Genomic DNA, 20,675 nt, shown 5'->3' on the forward strand with positions numbered 1-20,675 from the left:
ATATACCCATAAATCAATGGAATGATCAGTATTCTTTAAAGCGATTCACAGATCATTGTACATATGATACGAAGTACGAGTCGTTGAATGATTTATGATTTGATTTGGCTTGCAAAATGTCACCTGGCTTTGTTTTTGGATTCGTTGGTACTTTTGATATCGGGAACCAAAACTTTTCTATATATTTACAACGGGCACTACTGAAACTTAAGGACTTTTCTTATAAATCACACGATTGAAGAGATTCTCTGCAAATGCGCAGCATGTCTTTGCGACAAGGTTTTTTGTCTCTAAAATAATAAATCAACAAACTCCATGAGAAAAAGAATATATATATTTATTATTAGCTAATATACATCAAAATTAAATACAGAACTATGTATACACACATATATACATAAATATATAGATATTATCGGAAGTATATAGAAAATGCATATCGTTTCGTTTGACGTTTAGTAAAAATTGAGATGCACACATTATTCCATGGAAGAAATTATCCATTAAGTATTGCCACATATTATCTGAGATATTATGTTTATCGTTTGTATAAAAAAGTCTATCAAATGGTCGTTATTGGATATTCAAAATATTGTAAAATATGGAATATTAATTTGTGAGTTAAATAAACGGTATGAAACTTATTGGAAAGTGATTTATTTTATTCGCGATTATGGGGGAATAACATTGATTTGATCAATTATAATTATTATCAGATTATCAAGAAGTGTATTTGTTAAGTGTATCCTTAAAAATTTCTACACAAATTTACTTAATATTATTTAGCCACGTTTCAAACCTTTTTGTTTATGTAGATAATTGTAACAAAACCGTGGGACAAAGTCGCGTGGCTCACATATATTTTTGTTGTTTAAGCGTAATAGAACTGATATTTAATTAATATAAATATATAAATCGTTTAGTTAAAATCCTAATGGTTCCGTTTATCTGCCTGCAGAGAGAGGACTTTCAAAATTTAACTATATTTAACGGTAACTTTACATAAATGTAAATTTCTAAAACCATTAAATTAATAGAAAGTTTATTTTCAAACGTTTATGTTTTCAAAATATGTTTTATTTAAAAGAAGTGTATATTTTAATGTGGCACAATCTAGTAGCTAATATATACTGCGTTTCACCAAAAATCGACTAATCTTATTTTATCCAGTTTACATATGTATAAAGTTTTCAAAACGTACATCATACGTTAAGAAGCAAATTTACAAAGTAATTCAGAAAGTAGTTCTACCTTCTAGTTGTACCTTCTAAGTATTACGTTTAAATAAACATCGAATAACCAATTCCAAAGTCGAAATGGAAAAAAAGATACGATTCTACATTTAACACATTTTTGCATTTCTATGTTTTTGTGAACAGAAACAAAAATATAGTCTATGTTCTATATTTATCCTTGATTTCTATGTTCCTTACCTTTACTCGAATACTATGTTTATTCTGTCCTTTCTATGTTTTGATGAGAAACTTTTCAATGTTTTGTTACATATCTATTTTCTATAAGTGTTCTTGGTTTCTATGTTCTTATCCTTCATATCCTTTCTATGTTTTGGTGCACCTTTTCAATGTTTCGTTTCAAATCTATATTCAATATTTGTCTATGGTATCTATGTTTTTATCCTTTACCCAAATTCTATGAGTATCTATTCTATGAATTAGAATTCAAATTCTGAGTAATATTTTGGCTACCAGACACTAGGGGGCTACGAAAGCCAAACAAACTCAACGGACGAATAGGATTATAAACAGGTATGACTATTTATTCAGCTTAATTAATTGAAAAGGATAATTAATTGGTAAGGATAGAATTAAAATGATTTTATTAGATTCTTTGGTGCATTTTTTAATGAAATTCTTGTGGAGAGGATTTACTTACAATGCAAATGTTCTGTGTGTAATAAATGGCTTGTTGCTGAGGAAACCAACGGAATATACTTTTTTAGAATGTATTTAATAATCTTTTACACAATTGATTCTTTTGAGAGATGAAATCAAAATAAAACCGGCTTATAACAAGTGCAAAATATGGGTAACAAACACATTCGGATTTGGCTTAATTAAACGAGAAATAATCGCCACATTTTCAATACTTAACAATGAAAGCTGACCAACAAATAATACGCTTTTCAATTCATTGTAGGTTTAAGTAATAACAACGGCATTAAGAAGAAACAATTTAATAATTAAATGCATAATTAAACGGCAATTATAATAAAACATCGCATTAGCTTATTCCGATTATAATTATTCTTGTGGCCACCGGCCACCGATAAACGGACAAATTAAAAAATCCAAACTATGAACTGATTGTAAAGTTCGCTCAATTACTTTTGGGGAAATAGATGGCCAAGCCATTCAACATTTGCATTATAATCTCGACGCTGCTCCTGCTGACTTTCTGCTCCATCGCTTAACTTATTTTCCCACCAGAGTCGAGGGTGTGCTAGACGAAGGGGGTGGCGGGGGCAGAGGCGGGAAAGGAGTGAGAGGAAAAATAGCGCCAGGGAGCGAAGGGGAGAGGAGCTGGCGTCCGCCAGGTCATCAAACATAATTACTTGCCCAGGGGGCATGCGCCAGTTGACATTTCAGTGGCGACCCGCGTTATGGCTCCAGCTGCCGCTCCCTCCCCGCCCCCTCTGGCGACCTGACACCCTGGCCCTCCCCTCTGACATTCATTAGCCAAGGTTGGGAACTTAAAGGTGAGCTCCAATCTCCTATGCCCTACGACCATCCTCCATTGCCAGCTGCCTTGAGCCATTTTTGATAATGAATTTCGTTTGGCTGCCGTTACCGCTGCCCTTTTAAGTAGACTACAGTTTTTGCACAACCTGGAAGTGCTGGCGGAAATGGAATGTGGTTTTTGGCCATATGATCCGCCCGACTTTCACACTGTAAAATGTAAAACAAAACGACATCCTCCAACTATTTTAAAGCCAAATAAGTTCGTTTTAAAATTGTAGTTTAAATGGCAGAGCACTTTAGTCTTAAATAGATACAAAAAATTAATAAAAGTGTAGTTGTACTGTTGGGAATATCCATTTTGTCAAGTGTTGCAGATTGGCAATTCGGTCGACACCTGGTCGGTCGAAACCAAAACCTGCTTAATTAAAGCGAATTAGAATATATTATTTCCACAGAATATTCAGCCACTTTTGGGCTTATAATTAAAAATCCCATTTCGGGTAGGCATGTCTGGTATTGTATATTTATATTTAAAATCGATAAAAATATTATTTCCACCGTGCAATAAAGCTGTTTGAAAGTATAAACTTGCACTTGCTGGCTCACAATCAACTGTCAATGAACCCAGAGCAATTTTGTTAACAAGTTTCTGGTTTCCGCCCAAACGCTTCCTTGGCTATAGCGTCCTTGCCGTTTGTTCTTCTCCGTTTTTAGCTGTTTTATAGTCTGTAGTTGAAATTTATGTTTATTTTTTCGAGCCATGCAATTTGCTTTTTGATTATGTGGACGCGGTCAGTCGTCGTTTCTTTGCGGAGCTTCCAGAGCCATTTTCGTGCTATTTTCATGCAGAGCAGAGCTGAACAGAGCAGAGCAGGCGGAAGGAATTTCTGTGTTTTCTCCTTTTATGCATTCGGGATGATGGATCTAACAAATAACTCATTTCTATGATAACTTGGCCAATTGCCCGGACCCAGACCCGGACACGGAGCAGGACTCGGACCAGGACTCGGACCGGGACCCGGCTGAATTGCAACTTTTGAATCGCTTTCACTGCTTTCGTTGCATTGTGCTTAAGTTACTTAGCTTTATGGCTCAAATGGAGATGAGTGCAACTCGAGACGCAACTTGGCAAAATGCTTGGGCCAGCATCAACTTTTGCTTATTGACATACATCCGCCTCGGAGCGTAAATATTCGAGCAAGTGCAAGAACTGAACTAAAGAAGATGCGAAGCAACTGGCGAACTGAACAAACACCCCTCGAACCTCGAACCGGAGAAAGTTTACACTTATAGAAATCTTTTGCTGCCAAGAAACAGCCTCCCAGCCAGTCTGGATTGTCTTCCCACTCCGTGGTGGTCCTTCGACGCTAATCGAAACTCTGCCCAATGATCCTTGAAGCTAAATGCCTGGCATCGAATGTCCAAACCCGGACAGCCAGACAGCCGGACAGTCGATGTCAAAATTTAATTACAATTTGAGCTCTTGGAAAATCGTTTTGCGGCAACACAAATTAAGCGCAGCAAGCCACAACACTCAGGATAGTGAGTGCCCTGCCAGACGGACAATTATAATTACCCACCGGGTGGCCAGGAACTTAGAGGAGAGGGCAATCGTAATCCAAGGGCTTCCTTGCAACGCTTCGCCTTCGCCCCGAATGCAAATTACATTTAAGATGCGTGCCAACAAAGAGCAACTACAATTTGCCTGAGCCGCCAAGATTTCGCTCTGTCCTGGTCGCAGGATAAAGCCTCATGAATTGACTTGTGTTTTCTTAGGAGGCCCACTTCGAGCTGTAAGTGTGTGTATATTTTCTGTGAAAATTCATTTACTTTTAAGAGAAATCAATTTGCTTTATGTTTGGTTTTTGTCAAAAGACAATAAGACTGACAATGTCCTTTTAAAAAAATGATACTTTCAGTACTCACGGTTTTCATGAAATATTTTCTTCCTTGCCTGAACTTGCAAGAATACAAAATTTTAAGAAAAACAGCGTTTATCTTAATGATTGAGTTGCCCCCTTTGGGCTTTTTGCACATTAGTTGGTGCTTGACTTTTGAAAGCCGACTTATTTCAATTATGATAATCAATGCCCACTCATATGATTTTGAAACTTTTTCCCTTGAGTCGGACTTTTCCGCGGGGATTCTTTGCATTGGAAAAACTTTTAGCGCGACATGTCACGCCCGAGTGCGGCTAACTTGCTCTTCTGCCGCTGCCTCAAATGTTTGTGTTGATTTTGCAGCGAGCACATTTTTCAACACTGTCAGGAGACTTTCCCCCTTCTTTTGCTAGCCCCCACCCCCGGTCCGGTTTCCCCCTCTGTGTTTTCCTTTCCGGAAAACTATGCACGAGCGCTGACATCATTTGTCATGTCTGCGCTCGGTGCGGGCGAAAAGCGTGAGGCAGGCGAAAAAAGCACACGGAATGGGAGAAAAACAATAGCTCGTAGAAAAGTTGGCATGTGGAAAAAGTCAAAAATAGAAAAATTGCTGACAATGCAATCTGAATTGTGCATAAGCTAAAGTTTGTCAGCTCAGAGGTTTCCCTGTCTCCGCTTTGCTTCTTTTCCCACAAAAAACATCCTGGCATCTTGGATCAACACTTGCGGCGAAAGATATGCCCACAATATCATTCAGACACATCAGTGGAGGTGTTATGATATATTTATTCTGGAATGGCAAAGGAATTTCGTATCATGTTATGATCAAGTCTAGAAAACTACAACCGATGCGGTTTTGGGTTCATGGGTCTCACAAATAAACAATCTCTGCTCATCGCACTGTATATCGTTCAATACCTTATAATTAGTCGAATTCCCATCGTAACCCAGCTCGTCGCAGTGCTCAACTCCATCCATATTATTCGGTTCTCCTGAGCCCCAAATATTTAGTTGTATGGGCTCCCCGATTGAGAACCATCCGTGCTTTCCTTCAATCGCCAAGTCCACACCCGAAGTCCAATATAAATCGCTGATATTATGATTCCACAGGTATTGGTTGATTAGATTCCATTCTTCCATGGTTTCGAACGCAATTAGATATGCGTTCATTCGACGACAGGACTCGAAAGCCTGAAACCAGCTCACTTTCGATTCGGGTTCAATGTAATAGAATCCACCGTCGATATTTACAAATGGATCGATGGTTATGTTCAAGTAGCCGGGCACTCCTAAAATGAATTTGATTATTAAGGTGAATATTGTGACGATCTTGGGGACACTACCATTTTCCAGGTATTGTATTACTTGATATGCTCCAACTACCGAAAATATTCCATACGCCGAAAAAACGAGTGCGATCTTGGCCAACATTTTCACAAATTGTTTGTGCAACATTTAAGTTTTGCCCTTTTATACTAATCGAAAGTATTTTATCGAAATTTCTGATAAAAAATATAAGTTCGATTGATTGACATTTCTTTTATCAGAGCGGAATCTTTGTTCCTCGAGCTTTGATTTTTGTTCTTGACATAATATTAATGTAAAGCTTATGTTTTCAATTTTATTATAATTTTCTTGAGATAAGTTCAGAGAAGATTATAAAAGGTTCTTCATTATAACAGTAATAATCATTTAATCCATGACAGCCCTGTGGTAACCCATTTCAACGCGATGTCCTTTTTCTCCTATATTGTTTGGGTCTCTAGGACTCCATATATTAGGGGCTGTTGTCTATCCTGTTGAAAAGTAAAAGTAATGTTTACGCTTCAGAAAGCCAAATCAGTGCCGGATGCTCAATAATTATTATCCAATTTTCGAGTCTACAGATATAGATGAAATGCACGACATTCCACGTAAATATTAAAGTATAATAGTTCACAAACTTGAAGTGGTTTGGACTTAAATTTTTTAAATCGGCAATACATCAGGTATCGCCGATCTTTACAAAGTGTACTGCTTTTGATAAATATTTTGTGGATATTTTGAAAATCCTTTTAATACCCCTCAGTTCTACATAGTGTGTTATGAAGAGAGGCGGTATAACAATTATAGGTTAAATCTCTAAGTTAAATCAACTTAAAATATGGTAAAATTATTTTTATCAGCTCCCTAAAATACTGTATCACTGTGGACGGAAGTCCACGAGGTGACGACCTGCATGTCTAGGCGTGCGCGAGAAAACTCTATATATAGCCGAAGAATTAAAAATTTTCTGTAGGCAACCGATCTAAATGAATGATATACCAATCGAAAGGTATTGTTTCAATTAGATAATTGAAACAAGATTAGATAATAAAAGTTATTTGGTTTGGAAGAAATTAGGGTGAAAGTAAAAAAATGTTTAATCACTAAAGTGGGGCTGGTGGACACATTTTCCCAAGATAGAATATTTTTATATATTCGCTTTCCAGAACTAAAAACCCGTCGATTGGTACGTCAATCGACCCGATCCGACATTTCATTCAGAAGTTATTCGAAAAATTCGATTTTTTCTTCTTCTTCAAAATGAAGAAGGTTTGTCTGTTTGAACTATTTTTTTCTTAAAAATCCTGAAAAAAATTTGAAAATGTTTGTTACTATCATATGAACAACTATTGTTCTACAACTTTTTGACATACCTTAAGCTTACGTCAAAAAATTAAAAAAACTTTGTTTTTGAAAAAATTCATAACTTTATAATTAAGAAAGATATTAAAAAGAGCTTTACACCGTTGAAATGGTTTTTTAAATATCAATTTCACTTTCTTTGAGACCAAACGTCTATATAGTACACAAAAAAAAATACACTGAAAATAAACTTTTTTTTTAAGAAAAAAAATTATTTTTCAAAATTTGGTCGACTGATCCTTTTTATATTGCACGTGGAGATAGCTTTTGAGATGACGCAACTTTTCATATATCGTTCATATCTGGCAAAATCCGTTAACTCAAGATATAGTCCTGTAAGTGCAGCTACCCATTTTGTACAGCCTCCTGTGCAGCTTGCATTTACTTATACATGTGTATATTGGTAACTTTGCTTTTTGGAGTCTGCATATATTTGGTCAATACCCTTTTCAGATTTTAGTTTATTTATTTAAAAATAAAATTCAAATAAAAAAGGGCTTAAAAAAGTAAAACGTAAACATTGACTCAACTTGGTTGAGTCAAAAAATATTCTTGTTCGGCACGTGATTGATTTTTTTTTTGTTTTTCTTGCACGTGCCGAACAAGAATATTTTTTATATGCAATTTTGTACACCTATATAGCATATTATCGTCACTAAAATTGATATCAGATATTTTGGGTTTCGCATGCAGGTTCGTCACCGGTACTTTACCTCGTCAAGAGGTTTTTTTATATGATATATGTATGTAGCTTATAATATTTTTCCAAGGCAATAGATATATTTTTTTTCAACTAAAAATCAACTCATTCAATTTATTATCATAACTTACTTAACTAAAAATTATAAAAAACGGAACTATAACTGCTAGAGGAAATTCTACTTTTGAAACACTTAGAACTCTACCATTCAATAAGCTTTATAAGAAAAGCGACTCTAATGTCCCGACTCTAATTTGAATTTTTTTTACTTTTTTGACTAAAGATGCACCGAAGTATGGACCTTTCCAGGATCTTGCTAAACATGGGACCAGGCTGATGATTTGAGCACAGTCCAGATCATAAGAAGACTCCCCTTTTTTGTAAGCAATGCTAACGTTTGCCTCATTCCATTTACTACAGCCATCCCCAGCGTATGGTGGGTTAGATCCCCTGCCTTGGATGCCTAATGTGACGATATTATAATTACATGCGTATGTTAGAGGATCTTTGGTGTTCACTCATTTCAGCCTTCTCGGTACCCACCCTTTCAATTCTGTGCTCTGTAGTAGGCGTCTGACTTAGCACATTTTTATTGTTGTTAAGCCTTTCTTTGTATTTGTTTTACCCAAGTAATCTCCAATCTGCCGTATACTTAAAGCCCATAATGCAAACACTGATTTGTATATCGGTTATTTATTTCTAAGAGAAATCTTGTTCCAACTAATAAGAAGTCATGGGAGGGACCCTTAGGTATTTGTAACCAGCTAAGTGCGGCAGTTGTAGACCTAACAAGAACACCTCAGGACATGATCGTAGGCACAGGGTCATTTAAAAGTATATGCTGAGGCATTTTGCTTGTTAATTATAAACAGCTACCAAAATGTTCTATTTTTCCATCTAAGAACGTGGCCAATACTTCAAACTATTTAAAGTGTCACTAAAAAAGGTATCAGTCATTCAATTTACTATCCATTACTTCCATTACTAAAATCCATTACAAAAAAGTCTTCAATTGTAAAATGTATGAATAAATTTGAATCTTGATAAAAATCACAGGGTGAATTGTATAGTTGAAACGCGACAGAGTATAAATAAATTCTAAAGTTATTAAGGTATCTTAAATTATCATAGAAACTTTGATTTTTCGACTGAAAAGAAAATTTAAATAACTGATAAATAAAATATAAAATCTTGTTTTAGCGCTAGATCAAAAAAGCTTTAATATCAAACTATTCCACGAACATAATACAGAACCAAGTTGCAACAAAAAGATTTTTTTATAAATCTATACATAATTTGAAAAATAATTTAAAGTTTGGATAGAAAATTGAAAAACTATGGCCGTTTTATCCTGCTTCGAATTTTTGCGTTTGATGTTCTTGCAGTGTCTATATACTTATACTTTCTGCATATATAACGCCTTTTCGTATAACAACTTTGGTCATTAAGTCTGTGTGCACTTGACGATTGCCTTTTGTAACCCATTTCAACACAATTTTCATTCCCATCTAGATTGTTTGGTTCTCCATGAGCCCACAGATTATGTATTATGGGCTTTCCATTTGAAAACCAGTAAAATTTTCGGCTGTTATTCTGGTTATAATTCTGTGCCAAAGTTGTGCCGGATGTCCAATAAACATCGTCGATGTTGTGGTCCCACAGATATTCATCAAGTTCACGCCATTCCTTGACCGAAGTAAAATACATTAGATGCATTCCTCGAGCGCGACATGTTTGGAAGGCGTCAAACCAGTTCCTCATCCAAGCTCTTTCTATATAATAGTCCTGAACGCCGATCTCTTCAGGTTCGATTCCGGCACTGGTGATAGCGGTTACCGGTGTACCGGGGGTACTGGGACTAGTTACCTTAGCACTTAAATCAGCTGCTTCTAAAAATGAAATTAGTACTCCAACTACGGCCGCGAGTCTTATATATTTGCTAAACATTTTCCGAATATTTTTCATACGGCTGATTTTTACCCTTTTATAGAAAAAGGCGTCACAGTAATTATCTTAGAATTATTTGTAAGGCATCAATATTGATTTAAGTAATAAGCAAAACTCTCTGTGTATAATCCACTTAATCCACCTTGCAATTCACCACCGAAACACATTTCCTCACAATGTTTAGTCCCTCCGCTGTTATTGGGTTCCCCATGTCACCAAATATTAAGTGCTATTGGCTTTTCAGTTGAGAAATAACCATGGAAGCCCTGTTTGCCGGAAGTGCATAGATATTACCTAAATATGTGGCTGTCCCATAGAGATTGATCAAGAAAACGCCATTCCGCAAATGATTCAAAATATACAAGATCAGAGTTTGTTGGACGACAAGCTTGAAATGCTTCAAAACAGTTCTTTTCCAGTCTGGGATCTATATACATATATTCTTAATATCAAAAGTTATCAAAAGTTCTCGCATTAACCAGAGAAAAAAGCCATGATGGAAACATTTTACGAAATCCTATTTAAAAATGTATATACCTTTTTATGAAGTGAATTGTAAGAGATCATTGTTTATATTAAGTTCTATACAAAGATAAGTTTTCCGTATTTTCTAAAAAAGCCAATATTTCAAAATATATATATAAATTTCAATATATAAATATTTCAAAAATAAATAAAGGCTTTTAAACTTTCGTATTCTATTTCTACTCCAGTGAACCAATGTCTCTGATAAATAACATCTTCAATTAAATCCTATCAATAATATTTAACTTCTATTATTTGGTAAGTGACTCTAAAATTTCTGCATTTTGACGGACGTTAGAATACTAATTTTAGCTTAAAATGACACTAGATCAGTCCACCAAATGGCCAAAGTTCGGAGGAGATAAATTGTTTTAAAATCGTTTATAAATCTCAGGAGCTGAATGTTGTAATTTAAACTTATCGCCTCCCTCGGATTGAGCAAATCCCCTCATAAATCTCGGTTTGACCTTCGCCGACAGCTCGCCCCACGTCATCAGCCTTGAACTCTCTATGGTCTTAGGTGGGATATAATGGGAATCCTTAGCCCGCATGTCACGTGCCTCAACGCCAGGACACCATCATGATTGATGACTCCTCGGGCTGACGCTGTCGCACTAGGTGCCAAAAATTGTCAAGCCAGGACATATAGTTGTTAACACGTTGTTGCGCCCGCTGTTGCCTGTGGGGCAGGGACTGGGGACGGTGGACTTTCAGGACTGTGCAAGGAGGTCCTTGGCGAGGGAACTGTCAGCAGTAGTCAAGTCGGAAGTCAAGTTGCAGCTCAAGTTGGTCGTCCTTCATACTCCTCGCCTGCCATCAACATAGTTTGGGGAAATTATCGAAATTGTATTATGGAAATTTTATGCAAACCGAATTTTTCCTTTCACAGATGCTTTTTGCTTTGATTTTGTTGTTGAAAATTAGTTTTTCAATTTTCCTTTGGCAGCAGGCAGGGCAGGGCCACAAAAAAGCTAGCAAAGTGCAAGGGCCCTGACCAAAAGTTTCGACAAGAGGAACGACAAGAACAGGCTGTGGGGCCACCGAAGTTCCCAAGTTATGTACATATTTATCGGAATCCGGGGGATGTGCAATTTTATTTATTTTATATTTTGTTAATATGCAGATTGATTTGGCAGTGCGAATCGATTTTAGAAATATCCATAAATATATGTAGAGCTGCATGTATACATCAGGATACTTATTTGCTGTTGGCGCTATTTGTCATAGTGGGGCAAAAATTTCTTAACTGCATTTTTTAATTAAAAACTTTTTAGACCCGCAGACGCAGCAGGCTCGTAGATAACCGGCAAAATTTATGCCCAGTCAGAGAGAGTCCGAGGTGGGAAACACGTATATAGGTGTGGCCACCAGCCAGGACTCCCATATACCCATTCACCCATCTTCCCAGCTTACCCAGACCCTTTCTACCACCGGAGGCACCACTTCCTCCGCCAGACAATCAACATGTTGCGGCACGACAATGCTCTGGGGCAAGTGGCCGGCACGTAATTGCAATTTAACCCGTTTTGAGCTTCACTTAGCCAGCGTTTTATGGCACTGCGAGCCCATGACCTCCCTCCCATGCCCGGTCCCATGCACTGGATTCACTTCCAGGTTCAGTGCCGTTGTTGGCTTATGAAATTTATACGCGCCAAGCCGGAGCTGAGGCTGATGCTGATGCTGATGCTCCTAAGGCCGCAAATTCATAAGCTGTGAGTTGTGTGGCGCCCGAGCCCGTAGTGTCGAGTGTGTGTGGCGAGCCGAGGGGCGGAACGGTGCAGAATGGCAGCGAACGCAGGCAGGGCTGGCAGTGCGAACTTCAGCTGGCGGCGTGCAAATATGCAAGGATACAAGCGGGAACCATGACAGGACAGCACAATGCCGGGCATATTTTAGCCAAATGGCAACGCCATGAATTCAAAGTCGAAAATTTACTTCCTTGTGTCCCTTCAAGGGTGAATAAATAAGGAAATTTTTACCAAGGGAAAGTGTCCATAGTCTCCGAGATTATTGCAAGGTGTAAATAACTAAAACGCTCCAAGCTCAAGGCTAAAGACCTAGACTTGGCCAACAATTTCATTGCTAAGAATAATAGAACTTTGTGTTTATATTCCCGGCACAGACGAAGAAAGTCTAAAGTTTCTGTGTTTAGTTAAAGAACTTTTTTGGGTAAATAAATAAATTAAACTCAATAAGTTCTATTCCTTGGGAATTATTAAACAGACTGAGTGATTCTCGCAATCTTGTTTGAATAAAATACATCAGTTTCAATTTTATGTTTTCATATTTACAAAGTTTCTCTTTGCAGGAGGCGCCCTTTGCCTTTTGGCCTTTGATCGATGATTGCCAAAGATTTCAGTTGATTACCCAGAAAACTAAGCAAGAATCAATTTATCCATGTATGTAGTTTATTGTGTTTGGAATTTTCCGTGTGCCCGACCAACCGAGTTCAATAAATAATTTATTTTTGCCAGGCTCACGCAAGACAAACGGAAAGTAGAGAGCCGAGAGCTGAGAAGGTTTCAACCTGCTAACCGCAAACTGGATAGACGGGAAACTGGAGGAAAAACTAGAAGACCACAAGCGCACGCACACACACTCACATGCAACGATACAAATGAGACAACACCTGTCCAGGATGCAGGATCCTGGGAGGCAGAGCGGCTAAGCGGCAGAGGGGCAGAAGGATCCGATGCGACTCAGTTGGCAAGGCTCAAGTGGATGGAAAGAGCTTGGAAGGAACTTTTGCCTCACATTGACGTGCCGACTGAAAGAACGAACAAACGAACGAACCGACGACTGAATGACTGACTCACTGACTGACATTTGAATTACAAGCGGTGAAAGCTGAAGGGCGGGGAAGGACGGGGGGGGTCCTATGGCCTGGCCAAGAGAGAGGGGGCGGATACGGTAACTCAACGAACTCTCAACACAAACTCAACAAAATGACACGACTTGAATTGGCTGCCAAGCATGAACGCATACAAGTTAGTCGAGCATCCAGGACTCGGCCAAGAAATGGCAAAAATTACCGGCTCACAGGAAAAAAAAAACACTGGCAAGAGAAAATGGCAAGGGGGACACAAGGAAAAAAAGAAGGCCAAGTAGAGAAATAAAGATATAGCTAAAAGGGCAGGGAAACTAGTCAACTTCAAGTTTCTTTTCAACTGTTTTGTTTATTTATTTTTCGGGCCAACAAACTAACTGGGTAACTTTCCTCGCCGAGAGTCGGCTCTGAGCCCCGCACAGAGTCAGGTCTCCAATCAAATGTCAGGCAAACAGAGTCCAAGCATAATTTAGATGTCACATCGGTGCCGCTTAAAGTTGCAGATTCAATTTGAAAATCATTCCGACGGCCAAAGCAAACCGATTCATCAAGCGAATTTCGCAACTGGGCCCAGGCAACTTGGCGGCCAGCAAAAATTTCCCCGGACAATGCTGCAGTATCAGGACGATGGGTAGCGAGGACCGGGACCAGGACGAGGGCGAGGACGAGTCAGTCCAGCATGACTGGTAATTGCAGATTTATGACCCCCAAAACATGTGGACAGCTCTAGTCTGGCGAAAGACAAAAACCCCTACAAAAAAAAACAAAACCAAAAAATGCCGCAATTGAAAAACGAATCCGAAAAGATGATTCTCGTCCTTTTTTAGGCGAAAAGTTTGGCGAGAAATTTTTGAACGTTTCTGCATAATAAATTTTGAAAAGTGGATTAAAATAGCTCGCCGAAATACATACATACATATATGTACACCCAATTTTTTTCAACAATTTTTTTTTATTTGTTTTCTTTTTTGGCAGACATATGGGCCTAGTAACTTTTGCTTTTTGGCCATCGGCGAATAACGAACGCTTATTCCAGAGTATAGCATATTTTTAGGCGCTCACCCGTTTCACTGGGGAATGTGTGAAATGCAAATAAAACAAATTGTTCGCCCACACTTTTTTCGCATATATGTACGTATGTGTATATGTTTTTCCAGTGATTTGACATTCTGACATTTGTCGCTGTCAGACATAACAATCGACCCAGCACAAATATGGCCCGGATTTGCCTCTGACAATGAAATTAGCTTACAAATTGTGGCAAATTTAAATAAATGCCAAATGAATCAAATTCCCCATTTTGACTTTCGATTTCTGTGTTGTCGCAAATGCCTGCAAATATGGCAATTTGTCAAATATTTTATGGTCCCCCAATTGGCAGTTGAAAAAGTTACAGCCGAATCCCCAGCGAATACCGTAATTGGGTAAATCCTTCTCCATGCGGAATCCATTTAGCCAGAAGTCAGAGCTGACTTTTAACTTCCGGCAGTGAATCAAAACCCCAGTAAAAGTTATATAGCCATAAATTGAGAATTGATTTAAATTTTGTTCAAATTATTAATTTTAAAAGGATTATTGTACATGGTGCACTTTTTTAAAGTAATATTTCCAAATAACTAACGCGGCTGTTTTAGGTTGGCGCGTTTCACATACATAAAATTTTTCATAATCGCGCCTGTCATTCAATACATTATAATGGTTTTAAGTACTCACTTACTGCCTCCCCACTCGCAAACCATTTATATTTGTCCTTATGTCCCAGCGGAAGAGATATTTAAATGCAACGATACAGGAATCCTTATATAAGAAAGCCCTGTAATGTTTGTAAAATTATTACCTTTACCAATGAAGTGATCTTTTTATGCACAGATCAGTACCAATGAGGGAACGATAAAGGGAACTTTCAAAGGCATTTTGCAAACTGCAGTTGAAGTCACAGACTTCAAAGTCGGTGTTACAGAGTATACCACTAACCGGTTGTATCTTAAGTTATAACGCGTTATATACTCTAAATAAATATTTTTTCTAACATCAACATTATTATTTGTTCTATTTTTTTAAGCGTCAACAACAACCCCACTTGTTAATGGTTTTCATGTGTAGGTCATAGTTTTGAGACGAAAGTACTTATATTCCTTATCATTTAAAAATTATTTGAGAGGCAATTAAAAACCATCTAATTATTAGTGAACAGTTTGAAGTTGAATTACTAAGTAAATGGTTTTATTTAGTTTTTACTTTTTTAGCAATATCACTAATATTTACAACATTTTTCAAGTTTGTTTTTCGTAAGTTCATACAATTACTGTGTTAAGAGGAGTCCCTTATAATAATTAGGTGTTGTTTGGTTTTGAGTTTGGTTTTAAAACTGTTTTTTTTTCATATAATTCTTTTACAAGAAAGTTTCATGAAAATCTTAAATCTATTTAAAAATACTTATCTAACGGACTGCACGCTGATGTGACCCTTTTAAGTGCTTCAAGTGCACCACATTAGTATTTGTTTAAACTGCAGCAGATCGTTTTTAAACCATGCTGTTAATCTATCTTGGACTGATTTGTCCGTTCACAAGGTCCAATTTATCGGGTCCAAATATTCCTCCTTCGTATATTCCTCTATCAACCGCAATTTCGCACCCTTTTATATGAGATTAATGTTAAATTCTTTTCATTAAAACTTTGGACAGCTCTATACCAATTTTTTGATACTTTATTTTCAGAGTAGTTATAATCTTCACCAACCTTTACGAATGAAGTAGTTAGGGAATTTAGAGGGAATTTAGGGAATTAGTTTAACCTTTAACAACAAGGTAAACAAATTGCAGATCTTAACAATCTTACCATCAATTACACCAGTAAATATTTTAAAACCAAAAGACTGGGAAAATAAACCCATCAAAACACAGAACCCAGTAGTTCTCAACACCATTTTGACAATACTGTGCTACTGGGGTATCCACCTATCCTATTTGAAGTTGAATTTTCTGATAAGAAAATATAGGGGTATATTGGCGGTGAATACAAGGACACACATATTGTATTCATGAGAATCTATGTAACAGGAAGGAAAAAATCCTCTCCGACGAAGTCTGGATCAGCATCAGCCTGGATCAGCATCAACAGCCGACTTTTATGTTTGTTTCAGAGACTATAAGAGATGGAGATATAATATAATATTTTTCTCTTATGAATATCCATAAATTAAGAATTCATTAGAATCTTGTTGAATTAATTTATTATTATACATTTATAGTGGTTATATGTACATTGTGTGTATTTTAAAAGTAATATTACCAAATAACAAATGCGGCTGTTTTTGGTTGGCGCGTTTCACATATGAAATATCTTTCATAATTGCAGGGTCTGTCATTCAACACATTATAATTGGTTTCAGTACGCCTATATCCCAATTCATCGCAATTTTCATTTCCATTCTGGTTATTTGGTTCATCTGGATACCAAATATTCCGAGTTATTGCTTCTCCGCTCGCAAACCATTTATGTTTGCCCTGATTCGCCAAGTCTGACCCCGAGGTCCAGTATATATGATTTAAATTTTGATTCCACAAATATTGATTGATTAAATCCCATTCCTTCAGAGTTTCAAATGAGATTAGATTGGCGTCGAGTCGACGACAAGATTCAAAAGCATCAAACCAGTTCTTGGCAGTTTTTGTTTCTATATAGTAGTAGCCTTCTCCGATCTTTATAAATGGAGAGGTATTAATATGAAGCGATTCAGGAATCCCTATATAAGAAAAAAAGGATTTTTGTAATCGTATAATGTTTGTAAAATTCTTACCATTCCTAATGAAGGGATCGATATTATAACTTTCTGCCGCACATATTAGTACCAATGCGGCAAAGACGACAGGAACTTTCAAAGACATTTTGCAAACTGTAGTTGAATTCACACATTTTTTTACTTTTATACCACCGGTAGTAACTTACGTTATGAAACGTTATTTACTTTTAATCAATATTAGTTTTAAGTTTCTTCAAGTTTCCCACTTGTTAAATGCTCAATCTTTCTTTATGAAATGTAGGACAGAGTTTGAAAACGGAAGCAATTATATTCCTTATCATTGATAAGTTATCAATTAACAACGATGTGAGAGGCACTTAAGTCACTAATTAATCGCGTAAAAATTTGAAGTTGATTTAGTCAGTAACTCTGGTAAGTATTGTACCAATTTCGATACTATTTTTTGAAGCTGTTATTTAGACTTCGGGAGTTCTTCAACTACATCAATAAATATTTTAAAGGCGAAGGACTGGGAAGGAAGAACAGCCGGTTTATTTAACCATGTTTGTACGTCTAGAGGAACGAGATATAAGATCTTGCTCGAAGACTCCTTCGAATGAAGCGCAGGTCAAGTAGTTTTCTAATTATTTAACGCCCCCTTCCGACCCTACCCTAGTATTCTGAAAAGCGAGTTTGCGTAGAAGCAGAAAAACAGACAGGCAGACGGACATGCTTATATCGACTCAGGAGCTGATCCTGATCAAAAATATATACATACATATGAACTTAATGGGGTCGGGGATATTTTCTTCTCTGCGCAAGGGTATAAAAATTAAATTGAGAAGTCATTTGAATCTTGTTCATTTATTTAATTTAAAAATGATTATATGTAAATTGTATGTATTTTAAAAGTAATATTACCAAAAAACGAACGCGGTTGTTTTTGGTTGGCGCTTTTCACACATGAAATACCTTTCATAATTGCAGAGTCAGTACGCCTCGGAGGTCGCCTCGGAACGATCGGAGATTACACAACTTTGTTGTTTTCGAAAAAAGAAGGTTGGGATTTTTTTATACTATATAGAAAATGTATATTATATAGAAAATAATAGTTTATATTATTATATTGCATAGTTTATATTAGAGAATACAGTTTTATAGCTAAATTCTCATAAGAATCGGTTAGGGTCGGCTTCGACCTAAGTTAGCTTTCCTTTCCTTTTATTTGTTAAATTGTTTATCCTTATGAATATTTTTCTTAATTCCCGCAATTGCTCTTTGAGGCTCAAGTGCCTTGCAATGTTGTTCATGTGGACTGAATTGTTTTTGTTAAATAACACAATAAGGGGTAACACACCCCAAATATCCAATGCTATAGGTTTCCGTTGGGAAACCACGTATAATTTTGGAAAGATTTTTTTTCCGCATACATTTAACTCTTTTAATGATTTCAGTTTTAATAAAACACAACTACTATCGTCTTCGGGCGACGAAGTTCGCAAATATATGCTTTTGGCTCAAAACAAGATCTAGCCCCGATTCCGTCCTTTTCGACGACTAATTCAATGCAGAGCTGCTCTTTACCCCCAGGATATACGTCTTCCAGCCACTTATTAAGTTCAATCTGATGGCCAGTGCTGAACCATACGAATTTTCCTTCACGGGAAAGGGAGGTTCCGGAGGTCCAGTAGTCTTTCGGAAAAGAGATTGAACCCTTGACACGACTATGAACTTGCTCATACTTTTCCATACTGTCAAAGGCTACCAGGGAGGAATTCATTCGACGACACTCTTCGTAGGCCTCAAACCAATTCGATTTAATCTTCGTCTCAATATAATAGTATCTGTCTCCAATTTGTTCAAATGGTTTTGGCTTGAACTTAAAGAAATCTGGCACACCTAATTAGAAGGTACAATTATTTCGTACAAAGGTGTTAATACTAAGATACAATAGTATTTACCATCAATAATTGTCGGTGCTACTTTCCAGGCCTGAGATTGCGGTATCCAACCTAAGAAGACAACAAAAAATAATCCCAAAAAATGTACTTCCATTCGTAAACGTAAGTCTCTCTTGACGGTTGCAGGGAATATGGGAGGGAAATTATTTTTTTTTTATTTTAGTTACGGATATGCTATTTTGCGGATTCAAATATATTTATTTTTTATTATTTTAAAAACTTTAAGGTACCATTTCGACTATAAGACACCCTTTCCCTCTCGTTTTCCAGTACATAATAAGAGTTAACAAGAAAGGAAAGCTAACTTCGGGCGGAGTCGAAGTTTATATACCCTTGCAGTTCAGTCGCAGTCCGCTAGGTGGCGCCACGCATCTTATATTATTAGATATATAGCGGATTGTATATAGTCGGCCGATCCTTATGAAAATTGGTAGATCAGATTGTTTTTCCCAAAATAAAATCTGTACCAAATCCCATCTTTCTAACTTAAAAAACAACAAAGTTATGCCAATTTCGATCGTTCTATGACAGCTATAGGATATAGTCGGCCGATCCTTATGAAATTTTGTACATAAGATATTTTGGTCAAACATAACATGTGTGGAAAGTCACAACCCTCTAACTTAAAAAACACCAAAGTTATGGCATTTCCGATCAATCAGTTATATGGCAGCTATAGGATATAGTCGACCGATTCCGGCCGTTCCGACTTATATACTGCCTGCAAAGGAAAGAAGGATGTGTGAAAAGTATCAGCTCGATAGCTCTAAAACTGAGAGACTAGTTTGCGTAGAAACAGACAGACGGACAGACGGACAGACGGACAGACGGACATGCTCATATCGACTCAGGAGGTGATCCTGATCAAAAATATATATACTTTATAGGGTCGGAGATGTCTCCTTCACTGCGTTGCACACTTTTGACCAAAATTATAATACCCTCTGCAAGGGTATAAAAATTGCGTTGAAATTGGAGCTGTCTTAGAGTTCTTAATTTACGAAACTTTTCAATTATTTTTTTGTTTCTATTTATTAAATGAGAAACCTGACCATTAAACATTTAAAAAAAGGTTAGAATTTCCAAAACTCTTATAAATAATGCTACCAAACCGCCACGGAAGCAGTCGTTGCTTCCTCGGCTTCACAGATATATGCTCGGGAAAGTACACACACTACGTCCGCTATTCCCTTCAACTGGTTAGTCTGGGGATTAATACTCAGCTCGGCACAGTGCTCCGCATCATTGAAATGATTGGGCTCATTTGGCCACCAGATGTCGAGATCGATTGGCTTTCCAGTGGCGAACCATACGTAGTGACCGTGGTGGGCGTAATCGGTGCCGGAAGTCCAAAAGCGATCGATGTAAGTGGATCCCCTGATATACCTAATGACTGCCTCCAACTCTTCCCGTGTGTCGAAGGACACCAAATGACCATTTATTCTTCGGCAAGCTTCGTAGGCTTCAAACCAGTTGGCTTTCTTGTTGAACTCAAAGTAATAGTAACCCGTGGCTAGTTTTATAAATGGTGCGGGATCTAGGTCTAAATTACCCGACAATCCTACAAAAACATAAAAATTTAAAGAAACCAATTAATTATAAATGATCATTTTTACCATTTGTTACATCTGTTAGCACTCGAATAGACCCAGATGGAGTAAAAACGGACACTAGAAAACCCCCAAAAAGCATCGCCAACATTTTGCCGACTACTTGGTTGAGATC

The 20,675-nt window shown here is 37.2% G+C and overlaps 4 protein-coding genes across 4 annotated transcripts; all 4 read right to left on the minus strand.

Moving 5' to 3' along the window:
• Positions 1–5,358: 5,358 nt before the first annotated feature.
• On the minus strand, positions 5,359–6,010 carry LOC26515349 (C-type lectin 37Da). The gene is made up of 2 exons (XM_044716203.1): positions 5,923–6,010; positions 5,359–5,868 (listed from the first exon to the last, which is right to left on the minus strand). The coding sequence occupies exons 1-2, from the start codon at positions 6,008–6,010 to the stop codon at positions 5,411–5,413; spliced, it is 546 nt and encodes a 181-aa protein (XP_044572138.1). The 3' UTR covers positions 5,359–5,410.
• A 10,452-nt stretch (positions 6,011–16,462) lies between these two features.
• Positions 16,463–17,140, minus strand: LOC26513968 (C-type lectin 37Da). The gene is made up of 2 exons (XM_014905146.3): positions 17,047–17,140; positions 16,463–16,992 (listed from the first exon to the last, which is right to left on the minus strand). The coding sequence occupies exons 1-2, from the start codon at positions 17,132–17,134 to the stop codon at positions 16,535–16,537; spliced, it is 546 nt and encodes a 181-aa protein (XP_014760632.3). The 5' UTR covers positions 17,135–17,140; the 3' UTR covers positions 16,463–16,534.
• Positions 17,141–18,354: 1,214 nt separating this feature from the next.
• Positions 18,355–19,087, minus strand: LOC116656058 (C-type lectin 37Da-like). The gene is made up of 2 exons (XM_032455390.2): positions 18,951–19,087; positions 18,355–18,888 (listed from the first exon to the last, which is right to left on the minus strand). The coding sequence occupies exons 1-2, from the start codon at positions 19,042–19,044 to the stop codon at positions 18,446–18,448; spliced, it is 537 nt and encodes a 178-aa protein (XP_032311281.1). The 5' UTR covers positions 19,045–19,087; the 3' UTR covers positions 18,355–18,445.
• Positions 19,088–19,963: 876 nt separating this feature from the next.
• On the minus strand, positions 19,964–20,675 carry LOC26514771 (C-type lectin 37Da). The gene is made up of 2 exons (XM_014905170.2): positions 20,567–20,675; positions 19,964–20,511 (listed from the first exon to the last, which is right to left on the minus strand). Exons 1-2 carry the CDS (start codon positions 20,649–20,651, stop codon positions 20,054–20,056), a joined length of 543 nt encoding a protein of 180 aa, XP_014760656.1. The 5' UTR covers positions 20,652–20,675; the 3' UTR covers positions 19,964–20,053.

The sequence above is a fragment of the Drosophila ananassae genome, chromosome 3R, assembly GCF_017639315.1.
Source record: "Drosophila ananassae strain 14024-0371.13 chromosome 3R, ASM1763931v2, whole genome shotgun sequence".
NCBI lineage: Eukaryota > Metazoa > Arthropoda > Insecta > Diptera > Drosophilidae > Drosophila > Drosophila ananassae.